Source organism: Frankliniella occidentalis, unplaced genomic scaffold (genome assembly GCF_000697945.3).
Source record: "Frankliniella occidentalis isolate FOCC.00 unplaced genomic scaffold, Focc_3.1 Scaffold124, whole genome shotgun sequence".
Taxonomy (NCBI): Eukaryota; Metazoa; Arthropoda; class Insecta; order Thysanoptera; family Thripidae; genus Frankliniella; species Frankliniella occidentalis.
This window is the reverse complement of record NW_026267251.1, coordinates 729,419-743,284: the sequence shown is the minus strand read 5'-3', so window position 1 is coordinate 743,284 and position 13,866 is coordinate 729,419. Positions and strand designations below refer to the sequence as shown.

Here is a 13,866-nt window from a genome sequence, read left to right as displayed (position 1 = left end):
TCCGAGACGCTGCTGCGGACCAGCGCGCCGCACCTCTCTCTCCGTCTCTACCGGCGTACACCGACCCCCACCTCCCTCGCTCACACACACACACAGGAGGGGATCTCGCCTCATCTGCCGGGGAGTAGAACTGTCGATAAACTGAGGCGGGGCCCTCGACTCACGTAACGAAAGGCAAAAAGGGCTGCTGACCCGCCGCTGCCACACAACATTGCCGCGGGCCGCCCAGCTCGAGCTATTTCCAAACCCCATCTCTCTTCTCCCCTTCATTATTCTCTACAAATGACACGTTATATTCCCCCGCACCGGCTCTTTCTCATACACCCCTTTTTTATTACGTATGTGTTTTTTTCTCATCTTTATGAATACTTCTCCGAACGCGCGGTGCGCCAAGGGCCGTTCTCTTCGTTATCTGTCGATATCCATTACCATATCGAATTACTGGAGGCCTGTGTATCGGGGACTGGTAACGCCAGGCCAGGTAGGTAGGGCCTCGGAGGAGCGGCTCAAGGTGCCAAGCAGCCGACTGTTGGACGGCAAAATAAAGATGAGTTAATTGTTGTAGTGAAACTGTGTGGTTCACAGTATGTCAGCTGTATTTGAAATCCAACTTATTTTAAACTCACACTCTAACTGGATTTGTATTTTTATGTGTACGAGTTTAATTAAGCAATCAAATTTTTTGCACACATTTTTCTGCGTTGATTTAAACATTTTTGTGCATTCATTTGTACAAAATCATGTACTTTGGCGTACGCCCTTGTGTCGCGGTCGGTAACGCGTACTCAGTTTCCCAGTGCGCTCCCTGATTTTGACCAACTCGTCCGAGATTTGTTGCAAAGCGTCGAATGTCATGGTATCTGCCCCTGCCCCTATCTGTCCATTTTTTTATTATTATTTTTATTTTTTTGAGCTGGCGGCTGGGCTGCTGCTGCAGCTTCCGCTTCCGTGCCTGCTGCGGGTGGGGCGGCGGCAGGCCCTATAGTTATTTCATGGAAACCAATACCCTCTCGCTTTTTGCCCTTTGTGTCCATGGGGTTTCCCTTGGATCTCTCGCGCGTCCACCACGCCCCCCCCCTTCTCCGCCGCTATTGCGAGCCTCGGTGCAGACCTCGAGCCCCCATCACCACTTCCACCCCCTTCTCCACCCTACCCTCCATCCATGCCCTGCCAATCCGCCCGCCGCCCTTCCCCCCTTCTCCGCCGTCCCAAGGCCTGCTGCCTTTGGTGCAAGTAATTAGATTTTATACATTCATGGCTCTTTGCCCCCCCCCCCTCCGATGGCGGCAGTGGCGTGCACCGGCGGGGTGCGCAACATTGTTTTCAAGCCACGCCGACCGCGCCGGGGGGAGTGGGGAGGGTTCTGTGTGCAAGACAAGTAGTGGTTGTCAATCTGGGCGCAGCGCCAGCAGTCGCGGTGATTAATTGCAGTCTTTTCATCTTATTCCGCTCTGGACGACGGCGGCGGCAGGGCATTAATTATAAACACAAAACGGCTTTATGCGTTTTCACTCCGAGTCTTCATCGTCGTGTTTTTGCATGGAGGGCCGCTGCTGCCGCTGCTCGTTTTGTCTTTCGCTGACGAGGCCTCCGCTGGGCCGCGGGCAGGGACTTTTGGCTCGCGCTGCTGCTGAGTGAACGGGGGTGATGACGGTACTTCCGGGGCTCGCGGAAAGGGGGTGGGGGGTTTATCGCAATGGCGTAGCCGTGTTCACCCGGACTATCTTAACTTTGAAAAATTTGTTCAGGTTCAGCTAAAGATTTACTACCAACCGTTTTTTCGCACTTTTTTTCAAACTGTACACTGCATTCTCTTGAAACAAGTGCATGCACTCAGTTTATTCGAATAATAACATTTTCAGGGTACCCCTAGGTTAATTTCGACAGAACAAAAACGCCTACCAGAAATCCTGGTCACCACTCCTACACTGTTAAAAATTTCTTGGGATTTCCTGAAGAGTCACTTTCCACCACTAGTAGAAATTCCCAGAGGACTCCGTCCTAAGTTTTTGTGCACTAAAAACAGATGTTAAAGTTGGAAGTTTTCATTCGTCTATATGTTTCAAAGCTAAACTCGGCACGCGAAATCTACAGAGTTCTTTGGGAAATCCCAAAGGGCTTCGGCAATACTTTTCACTAATGTTCCTCCGTATAATCCCAGGAGTTTTTCTAACAGTGTAAGGAGTTGAAAGGTGTTAGCAAAGAAAAAGAGGCGCAGACCGAAATTTTGTTTTTTATGTCCGGGATGAGACTAAACCTCGTAGCAACAGCTACGCTGGCCGTCCTCCCCTGCTGTTTCGTGTGTGTGCGTGAGTGTGTTTTGTATCCGCTCCATTTGACCCCGCAGAGATGAAAAATGTACGGGCGCGGCTGAGCGCAAGACGATTTGTCGCTAACCCCCCTGTCCTTTTTTGTTCCAGGTGAGTGAGGCGGAGCGCCGGGGCCGCCGGGGCCGCCGGGGCCGCCGGGGCAGGCAGGCACGCTCGCTGGTGGGCTGGGCCCGAGCCGCACGGCCCGCCCCACAAACCAACCACTTTGCGGTAAGCCATGCAAACGGACCAAGTTTGGTTGCCTTGACGAAATTATGATGAATGTCTTATTCAGTCGCAAGCAGGCGGAAGGCCCGGAGGGGTAGGGGGGGGGGGGATGACTGGGATATCACATCCGAGACGCTGCTGCGGACCAGCGCGCCGCACCTCTCTCTCCGTCTCTACCGGCGTACACCGACCCCCACCTCCCTCGCTCACACACACACACACACAGTGTGCCTCGCTTGTTTCCTGCTCGACATTTCCCTGCGAGTTCGTTAGAGAACGGAGCGGGACGCACTGTTAAACTGCATCGTCATGTGACGACAAATATTGCTACAAATTATTCGTCACAGGGGCTGAGATAAAACAATCGTCACATCACAAGAAATATTCGTCACAATGTGATGTAGCATTTGTCATTTCATTTAAATGAACCATTCGTCACGTGACACACCAATAGTCCCAAATACATCAGATTATTCGTCACAAGTTATCCAAAATTAGTAGCAGTACAATCCACAACAATAAATATGTTTGAAAACGATATTATAACTGCAACTAGTTTTCACTTGTTTTTCACATGTTCTAATGATGTCTCCTACGCTTTTTGTTACAACTATACACTTTGATTAAGTAAGATAGGCTTTGAAGCTTTGAGATTCATTTGAGAATCAGAATAAAGTAAACAAGTTTAAAAAACATTCCTTTTAAATAGAGTGTACAGTTGGAACTAAAACTAGTCATTATTTTTTTTGAACCACTTACTTGTAAGGATTAAAATCTCCTGTATTCCTTTAATGACCATGTCTGCATTTCCTGAGGTTGTTGGTGATTGAGAAACTTTAACCTCATCGAGCCAAATTGACAAGAAACAAAATGTTAGGTTTCCGAAGGGATTTTGCCTTCCAAAATATCCACACACGAAGAAATTAATTTGGTACACTTGGCATTGTTACAGTAGTAAGTTGCCATTCGCGAATAATTCTTTTTCGGACTGTTTCATGAGACGTATACTTTCGTTGCAAACGGGACCGCCGGTTCTTTTGAACTGCAAATAACCGCGCTCATAGTGCGCAGAACGAAGTAATGAGAAATTGCCGAATCATATAGTTGTTTACTTTCGTCTGCTGATTCTTTTCCATTCAGCATGGCAACATTTTAGCGGCAGACGTTCTGAGTATTTCCCAATTTAGGATTGAAAAATACTGAAAAGAATGGATCCAAAACGCGTTGTACAGACTGTTTTCGAGTCGGGTACAACGTAGTAAGAGAAATGATTTAGAGTGGTGAACTTTTAATTTGTGGTTTAGGTACCTCTGTACTTATCTCAACATTCTGTGAAAACAAAGCACTCGATATTATAAATTGTTGTTTATCTGTACTTTTATCAACATTTTGTGAGCAAAGCACTCGATACAACTGTGCTTTAAACTCGATATTTCACAACACTTAATATTCAGGTAAACAGACAGTGCCTAACCACACTCTTGTGACTAATTTTTTGTTGTTTATGTGTCTGATCAGGTTAATGACTGTCGTCCTGGTTTGGTTTTAGCTGCAACCTCGCCACTGTTGCTATTTTTGTAGTGTTTTTAAACCTATGGATGTGATTGTGGATATGTATCTCCGAATTCCATACTTAGCAAGTAAATTGTGAGCATTGCGAGCAGCTATATCCATGAGCACCTTACCTTCGTAACATAGTCAGCTAATTTCAAAAAGATTGGTGAGTGCTAGGTGAGCTAGGTGAGTTTGTTTTGGCATTGGAATTGTCAGATACATTAAATTAAATAGATGCAAATGATTACATGATACGTTGCAAGTTACCACAAATTTTTCCTTTGCATTGAAGACTCCTCAGAATTGCAACCATTGGTGACGATTCCACTAATATTATTGGACAGGGGTTATAATTTCTGCTAGAGCCTATAAACTAAAAGCATAGCACCAAATTATTAAACAGCTTTTAAACGAACTGTTCATACTCAGCTATAGACCATATACCAGTAAAGCTGAAAAGAATGTGGTTTAATGTTTTACTTTTAGATTATAGACTTTATAAACTGTAACCCGTGACCAACAGTAGTGGAAGTGTGACAAAAGGTTATAACACACAAGTTTGAGTTAGGTCTTGATTGCAACACAAAAATTCATGTTGGATATCTTGCAAGAGACCAATAGATTTACTTAATATTTCTGATCATGCTATAAGGACCCTCATTATGATATTTCTATTCTCTTAAAGGAACACATCTTTTCTTTTGAATTTTATTTTATTGACTTCTTAACATATTGTTCATGTTTTGTTGTTGATTTTATAATTTGATTACAATATTACCTTACAGGTGTCTTGCTGACATAGCATTACGGATCACTTCAAAAATTCTTTGAACTTTGACAATATGTAAGTTGATTGTTTTTGATTAGTTGATATGTTTTATAATTATTTGATTATTACAATGCACTAGTTCTGTAGTGTTACATATTTCATTATTGTTGACAGTTTATATAATCTGATTGAATTTAATCTTAATAATGGCTACTGCTGATCTGACTTTTCACTTTCAGAAGAACTGACCTGGCTGAAATCTTTAATCAAGCAGTGTAACTTTGAGACCTTCGGATGTATAATGTTGGTCGGTCCAGCTTTCTTGTTTCCTTTCTCATCATATACATCTCGGGGCCTTTTGTGACCCTGGTCAGGGCTGATTGAATAAGCAAACCTTGAAAAACCAGAATATAATATAATATTTTATAAAATTCATATTGTTGATGAATTAAGTTTAATGCTCATTTTTGTTATCTCTTACCTTTGGAGATACTCCAAGGTGGCTGGAGTCTTAGGATGGTAATCCAAGTTTAGGACATAATAGGTCATAAATACCATCCCCATGGCTTCTACAAAGCTTTTTGTGGAGGACACAATATGCATGTCCACACTCAAGTGATATTTTTCTGCCTCAAAGAGGGTTTTCCCTAAAAACCAATCAAATTGTTTCAACATCATCATTTCTCCTTTTTGTTTGCAGATTAGAGAAGAGTATTTATTTCTGGACATACCTTCAGCAATCAGCCCAGGATAAACACTAAGATTGTCCTCATTAGGAGTGTCTACACAGAATTCCTTCAAAAAGAAGTAAATATTTTGTTATTCTCAATATTTTTTCTATTTTTCAAATGGGATACATTATTAGAGTATGCTGGAAACAATTAATTTTAACTTGCCTCATCAAGGAGAATTAAATCTTTGAAATCTTCACCAACATGTTGCGCCACTAATATGATGATTGCCTTAAGTTTGATTTCTGTTAGCTTCTGTTCATCTTCTCCTGCTGCTCGACAAGCCCTTTTATAACGCTTGAATGTATTCTTGTAGACAACATCTTGTGTCTTATCTCTTACACTCTTGAAGTAACTTAATGTTTCCTCTCCAGACTTTGTTATAAAAGTTACTAGATTATCAGGGTTAACCTGTGTTAACAACTGGAAATGTGTCTTCATTCCGAAGTGTGTGAAAAGGAAAGGCCATTCCTCTTTGACTGTAGTTATAGTGACCAATGCTGGGGGCTCATCTACATTCTGTTCTTCCTCAGGTCCCTAAAAGAAAGTAAAGTCAGTAATTAAAATGTCATATGAAATCTTTCCCAAAAGTGTTCTCAGTAACCTTGTCAGTAATATAAATGTTACCTGTTTTTTCCTTTTTCCATATCGCTGTTTTTTTTGCTCTTTTGCAGCTTCTTCATGATTTTGGTTGATGAGCTCTCTCTGATTCCTAAAAGTGAGAGTCATACTGTTTTCAATCTCATCTTTCTTCCAACGTGATGGCCTTGTGTCTTGGTATGTATCTTTCATGTCTTGCTTTATTTTCAAGATACTTTCTTCGGTTTCTCCCTCTGGTAAATTCTGTACTCGCCACCTCACACAACCATATGTATATTTAGCCCGAGGTTTCTCGTACTGTTCTTGGGTTGGGTTCCTTTGGAGATTATTCCTTCCTGACCTGTGGTCATTGTCGATCCCATCCACTAGTCTTTTTTTAAGTAGCCCTGGTAATTTTTTTCCATTTGGCAGCTGGATCATGAAGGATGATGGGTGAATCTCTGCGAGTTGGTCGAAAACATTTGCCATGACTTTCCTGTCTGCATCTGGCACCTTCTTGTTTACTTGCAAAACACATTCCTTTACAATCAGTTTTGACAGAGCGTTGTCAGGTTTACCACCTTTGTCAAAGAATTTTTTGTCTTTTAGAAAGTAAATTCTTTCCATGTTTAATTTAAAAGGCGGAATCAGAGGTGGTGTTGTAGTCGGATTAGGAGCATTCTGAAACAATGCATGAAAAGTTAGACCTGTTCTCAGGTGTACAATTGGAGGGAAGGAAAGGAGGGCGATGGGGGTGGAAGAGGGGAGGGGAGGGGGCCACTCTATTAGGCTCACTGATAGATTTCTTATCTTACCTGATCATGGTTAGCATTGACCGATGGCTCACCAGTATTTTGTCCCTCGCCACTGCCATTTTCTGGGGGAGCTTGGTTGGTTTGCTGTCTGTCACCACCATTTCCTTGATGTGGAGAGCCACCTGAGCCACCTGCATAGAACAATTAACCTTTATCCTTCAAAAATATTGTTGTGTTGAGTTAACTGCCATATTTCAGTTTCATTCTTACTTGGTTTGCTAAATCTATTTAAAATAGCACCCCTCACAGCACGTGCTTCAAATATAGTAACACCGTCAAATGTAGTTAAGTCAGTTACATCAATCAAGTCTATCAAGTCCTCTGACATACCATCTTTTGCTAATATGTGGTTTGCTAAACCCTCAGGAGAAGTCTGACTCCTGGGAAATCTTTGTAAACTTTCCTTTATTGTTTTGACCAATATTGATTTGAAATTTTCCATCTGCATAGTGAAATAATGAATATTAGTAATTTTAGTTGTTACATTTTAATATAATGAACTCGAAACACAGCCATTTGACTGTTTTTCCACTGTCAAAGTGTGTCCTCTTTCTGCCTAAATTTTGACTGGCTGTTAAAACCGAAAGTAGATATAGACTAACTTTGACGGCCAAATGACTGAAATGACTGTTTCATGTTCACTAGGTTAGCAGCTCACCTTTGATACACAAGCACATGAAGTTTGTCAGTAAATTAGAAAGTTAACGTTCAAGCTTCTCAATTTCGCTGGACCATTTGAATGCTCGTACCACCGTTTCCGCTGTAGCAGTGGTGCCAATAGAGCTAGCGCAAATTTCTAATCTTCCTCTTCTATTACATTAAAAAAGAAGGTTTTTGAGCCTCTGTTGATTAAAAGAAATCATGCGCTCATTAAAAAGAAAATTTCCCTTCTAAGTGCCTAAAATAATTATTTCGACAAGTTTTTTCGTGTTGTGGTTGTGTCCCTCCTAACCTGATCTGAATCCACTGCCTGTTTTGTTCGCTCGCTCTGTTTGTGTTTCGTCGGTGTCGGTGTTGATTTCCAAAAGTTATCTTTTCTTTTTCAATGACTTTGAAATGAAATAATCATCGTGGTAAAGCCATTTTCTATGCGATCTGTTGAAACATTTGTAACAGCTATTATAGGTAGTTTCGTATGTTACTTTTAGCTTCCTTTGCAGTTGTGAAAACCTCCATTTCTTTCGTAGTGTGGTTGGAGGGACTTGATTTAACCCTTTAGTATGTTGTTTCCATTTTATCCTATTCTGTTTTGGTGTGATTTAGGTCACAAGTCACTGAGGATGGAATAAATTTTGGTTCAATTTTCTTGCGTAGGCCTACCATACCTACTTGTGCCTTCGCTGCCAAGTTCAATACCTGTGTGATTTAAAAATACATGTTTACATTAGGGACTTTATCAACTTCAGATTTATTTAATCTATAACAAATTATCATTTGTGTGTACAGGTACTTCTATTTGATGTCCATCCTCATTTTATTGGGCGCGCCTCAACAAGTGACGTTTTGCTTTAATTGCTAGTGTTGTGGTGAGAGGCACCCTTTCTCCGTAAGTTTGTTCATTCTCCTGCTGGTTTTATTCTGTTTATTTATCCAAAGTAGTTGTATAGTATTGGCTTTACTTTTACTAACAGCTGTTCCTTTTTTGTTTCAGGCGTCATTTATTTATGGTCAGAACTCACTTGTTGCTCGCATTTCTCCTCGGTACTGCCTCCCATCAATTATGGTAAGCATTAAAGTAATGTGCTTTAGGGAATGCTATTAGCCTTTTAAAAGCAACTCAAATTTTGTATTTTATTGTTTCTTTGTGCAGGTATACATCTTGCTGAACTATAAATTCCCTCTTTGCTCCATTTGGTTTGCTTTTTCCAAGGATTAATTTCTGCTTGACTGTTTCTTTGTTTTTCCCTGTGGTGTATTTCTGCTGTAAGTGTTTCATTTTACTCAAGTTTATCCATGGTACTTATACGTCCTATATCTAATATATCCTTGTTTTGTTTCAGATAATGGGTGTGTCTATTGATGTTTGGAGAGCATCTATTGGCACATTTTGTCCTCTTAGAGTGTGTAAAAAGAAGACATGCTACACAAAGGTCAAAATTAAGAAGACAAAAGTGAACCTTGCATTTTGGTTTGCTGTTCTGGCACTACTCTTAGTAATTGGAAATGTTGAAACCAACCCAGGTCCTGAATACCAGTGCAGGCATTGCAACAAAATCTCCAATTCATTAAGAGCTAATTCTTCTCATCAGAGAAATGCCCATTCAATGGACAGCAAGTATGTTTTTTACTGTGCTGCTTCCTCATGTACTAAGGAAATATTTTTGTCCTATAAAGCGTTATATCATCATGTCTGGTACAGGCATCTTAGTGTTAGAGAAGAAGAAATAGCCAACAGGGACATCAATGTTCTTGAACAAAGCCTTTGTACTTCTGAAGGTTGTCCTGTCTCCTTACCCTCTTTGCGTGCCTTATGCCATCATCTCATAAATGATCACGGAAAAAAAGATGAGAGGATAGTATGTCCCTTTCAAGACTGCGGACGTGGACCTTTCAAATTGACCTCCTTCAGAACCCACCTTAATGACTACCACAAAGGTTGGAAAAATGTTGAACCTGCAGAACAAAGGCCACTAGGTATCGAAGAAAATATTTTTGAAGACTTTCCAGACCACGGTATGGACAACCAAGAACAAGAAACTGTGATTGATTGGTCTGAAGATAATTATATGAGTGCAGATGATGATGATGCCGAAGATAATGATATCCATGCAATGGCACAAAATTTCTTCCACCAGGTGGCAAAATTTTATTTAAAGATGGAAACTGAATGCATGCTGGCAGCATCGTCAGTTCAAACCATGTCTACTAGCCTTGCCCACCTCCAACGACTAAACTTGGCTATCATAAAAAAAGTGTTGCTAAATGAGTTGCAGGACCTGGATATAAGTAAGGAAAGAATGGATTCTATTGTCACAAATATTTTGTATGCTGACAAAATGTTTTGTGTACATGTCAAGGAAGCCCCGGGACCTACCCTATCTACAAGAAAGCTAAGACTTGCGTATTACAAGAAGCATTTCTGTTACGTCAAACCTGTTGAAATTAATTTATCTCTTGATCCAACATCTCCAAAAACTATCCATGTTGTTTCTATTAGAAAAACTTTGAATGAATTAGTGAAATGTGAGTCTGTGAAACGCCAAATCAACCAGAGTTTTGAGGCACAAGCTCGTGGCGAAAGAGATGAAGATATTTTTAAGGATTATAGAGATGGAATGGTATACCAACGAAGTGAATCAGCCAAGAAAAAAACAATCGACCTTATAATATTTCAAGATGCTTTCAACGCTACCAAAGATTTAGGATCAACCGCTGACAAGTATGACACATTAGGCATGTACTTTGTAATTGGAAACATGCACCCTCACATCAGATCTAAACTTAAGTCGATGCAGCTTGTGATGCTTATTCCTAAATTTAAGGAAATGTACAAAACTTTCAAAGATAAGTGCTTCCAGCATGTTATTAATGAGCTTAAGGATCTGGAGACAAATGGTATTCTTTTTTGTGGTGAAATCATACCAGTAGTTCTACAATTTCTTGTTGGTGACAACAAGGGACAGAACCAAATTGGTGGTTTTGTAGAATCGTTTACAGCTTTAAATTACTGTCGGTTTTGCCCAATGGGTAGGGACCAAATTCGAGAAACTCCTTGGGCTGTGGGACCTCTTCGTTCTAAGGAAAGCTTCAATGAAGACTTACGGCTTTTTAGAGAAGCAAAAGCAGAAGGAAGTGACATTGAGCATATGCGGGGTGTGAAGACTGACTGTTGTTTCAATAATTGCCTTCAAGAGTTTAACTCTATGGATCCTCGCCTTTGCCCATGCATTGCTCATGATGTTTTTGAAGCTATAATTAATGAGTATGATTTTTTTCCTATCATTGAAAGTCTTGTTGAAAGAGGCTGGTTTACTATAAGGGGCCTCAACAAACTTATCCAGAAATTTAAGTACAGTCCTCAAGACATCAAGAACAAACCAGTAAAAGTCAGAGCATCAAAACTTGGCGGTCACGCAGTTCAGAACTGGACTCTTTTGAGGTTGTTTCCTCTGATTATTGGCAAGGAAAGGATTTTGGATGCAGCAGATTCTCATTGGCAACTCTATTTAAAACTAAAAGAAATATGTGAGTATATTTGTGCCCCATCGTACACAGCCCAGCTAGTTGCTGATATGAAAGGACTTATTTACGAATATATGCAGGAGAGGCAAGAAGTGCTTGGAACGCTTCCAAAACCAAAGCACCATTTTGTGAGTCATTATGCTGATCTTGTTGTATTGATGGGGCCAATTATTCACCTCTTCACAATGCGGTTTGAAAGTGCCCATAGTTTCTTTAAAAGAGTTGCTCGAACCTGTAAAAATTTTATTAACATTGGTTTGACTATGAGCGAGAAAGCAGCCCTGTACTTCTGTTATCTCTCAACTGGAACCTTTATTGATGAGGGATTTTTAGTTCAAGACAAACAACCCTTAAACAAAAGTAAATATGGAAAAGAAATAGAAGATTATCTCATTCATCTTAACTTGTCAGCTCATACTAAAGAGATCACATCTGCTAGAGTTGACTCTGTCGAATTCAAAAAAGGATGCTGGATTTTGTTAGGAAATGCTGAAGAGAATGATAATGAGATAGTTATTGGTCATACTCAATGCCTTCTATTTGAAAATGGTGAAGTTAAAATATTGTTTTCTACACATAGAGCTACATTATGGGATGAATATGGCCTATATACGATTGATTCTAAGTGCTTGAACTACAAATGCATGCCTGTAAAAGATTTGAGCTATCCAATAAGTCAATCTGTTTACAACTTCTATGGCAAACAATGCTTTTCTTTAAAGCATATACTTTCTACATCCGTACCTAAAGGTTTGTTTGCTGGCTTACTTCTGAAAAACAATCTGCTCATGTTCCTGTTACTAATAACTTTGTCATTTTATTTGCAGAATAATACTCCGACTTCTTCTAACAAAAGTAAACCATTATACAAGAGACAGAACTAGTCTTCTAAGGACACAGATCAGCAGATTGATGTATATTGAGTAAGATTCATTGTTTTCAGTATTTGTTCACTTTACTATCTGAAACGTAAGTGTGCTTTTCAGTTAATCTCATCTGTTCTTTTAGCGTGTTGGTCTTTTCTCTTAATATATTTTTTTCATTATTGTGTTAAGGGCTTTTCTCGACTTCATCTAACGATTGTTTTGAGCCGTAACCTAAACAATTGAGTCTTGCACATGCTGCTAACTGGTCAAAGTCCTTGTACGGGAAATTATGCAAAGGACAGGAGGTAACTGTGTAAATATTTGTATTGATTGTCTCAACTGTATTATTTGACTAATGGTTAAATTGATTTTTATTTTCAGTTAAGTTGCGTTCTTTAACTAAATTAAATTATTTCCAATTTTACACCAAGTCTGGGAAAGACCACCCACTTGTGCTCATTGTGGCTTTGCCCCTAATGTTATACCAATGTGAGTTATGAAGCATTGTCCTCAGCTTTACTACTATTCTCTCTAGCTTATTTAATCTAACTTCCACAGTTCAAACAGCCTGACAATGCATCTGGACATCTGTAATGAGGAAAGAAGCTGCATTTTAAGTTGACATCTTATTAATACTGTACCTATGACGTATACATACAAGTAAGTTTACAAAATTATTTGAGATGTTTGTGTTTGCTTTGCAATTTTTTCTCTCAACTTATCACTATCTCATGTTTTATTCAGGTTTAAGTCAATCAATAATTTACATATACTGTAACAGTCCAGCTGTTGCCTATTTAAGCTGTGAACCAAGTCTGTACTATTTTAAATCCCAACCTGGCTGGCAATCGACAAGAAGATATAATGGTAAGCCTAACACTTCCGCTAACATTGGTTCAGTATTCAGATCTTATTTGTTTAATATTTAATAACTTACTTTCAGAAACAGCATACACAGTTTGGTGACACAAGATTTCCCAGTCCATGCTAAGAAGCATCCTGAAGAATGCTACACATTAGAAAGATAAATTAGATTTCTATTGAGAGCTTGGTGAAGTATTCAATACTTCTGATTTGTCTCCTCTTCCCTCTTCAGCTGTCTTCATCTGTTTCCTGATGAGGGTCAGAGTTTTGCTGAAAGTAAGTTAAACTTACATTTTTACTTGAGGCTTGAAGAGACCTTGTCGGATTTAATCTAATGGTAATTTTAGCAGACATGAGATGAATTAGAACTGTTAGGGCATTGTGAACTCTGTTTGTGGTAAATAATTAATATATATCCTTTTTTGTTTCCATTTACAGTTAAACCTTTTTGTGAGGTAAGCAGTTTATTTTTCCACTTTGAACAAATGTGTAAGGAAGTCAACAGATAGCTGTCGTGTGCCTGCCCGCCTGGTAGGTAGGCAACCCGTATCCTACAACGCTTGGGTGTACCGCGGGCCTGCCTACACAGAGTTCTGCAGGCGTTATGCAAAACATAGTTTTGTTCTGCCAACTTTCGTCTGAAAGACTCAGCATTTAGAAAACGATACCTGCTGATAGCATTTGTAAGTTAAATTTTATCTCCAAATTTATTTCAACTTCCAGTTAAAGGGATGCTGAAGGAAAATAAGGTTTTTTGTTTTCATATTTTGATGTATGTATTCATTTTGCTTACAGCTGTGCCATATCAAGTCCATTCGGATTAAAATTGAGCTGGGATCATGGATTACACTTTTAGACCCCAATTTTTCAAAGGAATCTACCAATGCACATTCTACTCTTTTAGATTTTGCTTACAATTGGAAAAATTTGTGAGTAGGTGTTAGAGGAAGGATGAAGTAAAGATCAGCT

At 39.8% G+C, this 13,866-nt stretch overlaps 1 protein-coding gene across 5 annotated transcripts; it reads left to right on the top strand.

Annotated features, from left to right (window-relative positions):
• The first annotated feature begins 3,200 nt into the window (after nucleotides 1–3,200).
• On the top strand, nucleotides 3,201–12,898 carry LOC113206767 (uncharacterized). 5 transcript variants are annotated; one of them, XM_052270457.1, is made up of 14 exons: nucleotides 3,201–3,991; nucleotides 4,087–4,257; nucleotides 4,877–4,935; nucleotides 5,561–5,667; nucleotides 6,266–6,368; nucleotides 8,432–8,531; nucleotides 8,637–8,708; nucleotides 8,796–8,908; nucleotides 8,986–11,917; nucleotides 11,995–12,136; nucleotides 12,223–12,338; nucleotides 12,415–12,522; nucleotides 12,592–12,693; nucleotides 12,778–12,898. In XM_052270457.1, the coding sequence occupies exons 9-10, from the start codon at nucleotides 8,989–8,991 to the stop codon at nucleotides 11,997–11,999; spliced, it is 2,934 nt and encodes a 977-aa protein (XP_052126417.1). In that variant the 5' UTR covers nucleotides 3,201–3,991; nucleotides 4,087–4,257; nucleotides 4,877–4,935; nucleotides 5,561–5,667; nucleotides 6,266–6,368; nucleotides 8,432–8,531; nucleotides 8,637–8,708; nucleotides 8,796–8,908; nucleotides 8,986–8,988; the 3' UTR covers nucleotides 12,000–12,136; nucleotides 12,223–12,338; nucleotides 12,415–12,522; nucleotides 12,592–12,693; nucleotides 12,778–12,898. The 5 variants fall into 5 exon arrangements, with proteins under 5 accessions (XP_052126417.1, XP_052126419.1, XP_052126420.1 ...); XM_052270459.1 differs by having other exon boundaries at nucleotides 5,100–5,667; XM_052270460.1 differs by having other exon boundaries at nucleotides 5,035–5,667; nucleotides 12,601–12,693.
• The last annotated feature ends 968 nt before the right edge of the window (nucleotides 12,899–13,866 follow it).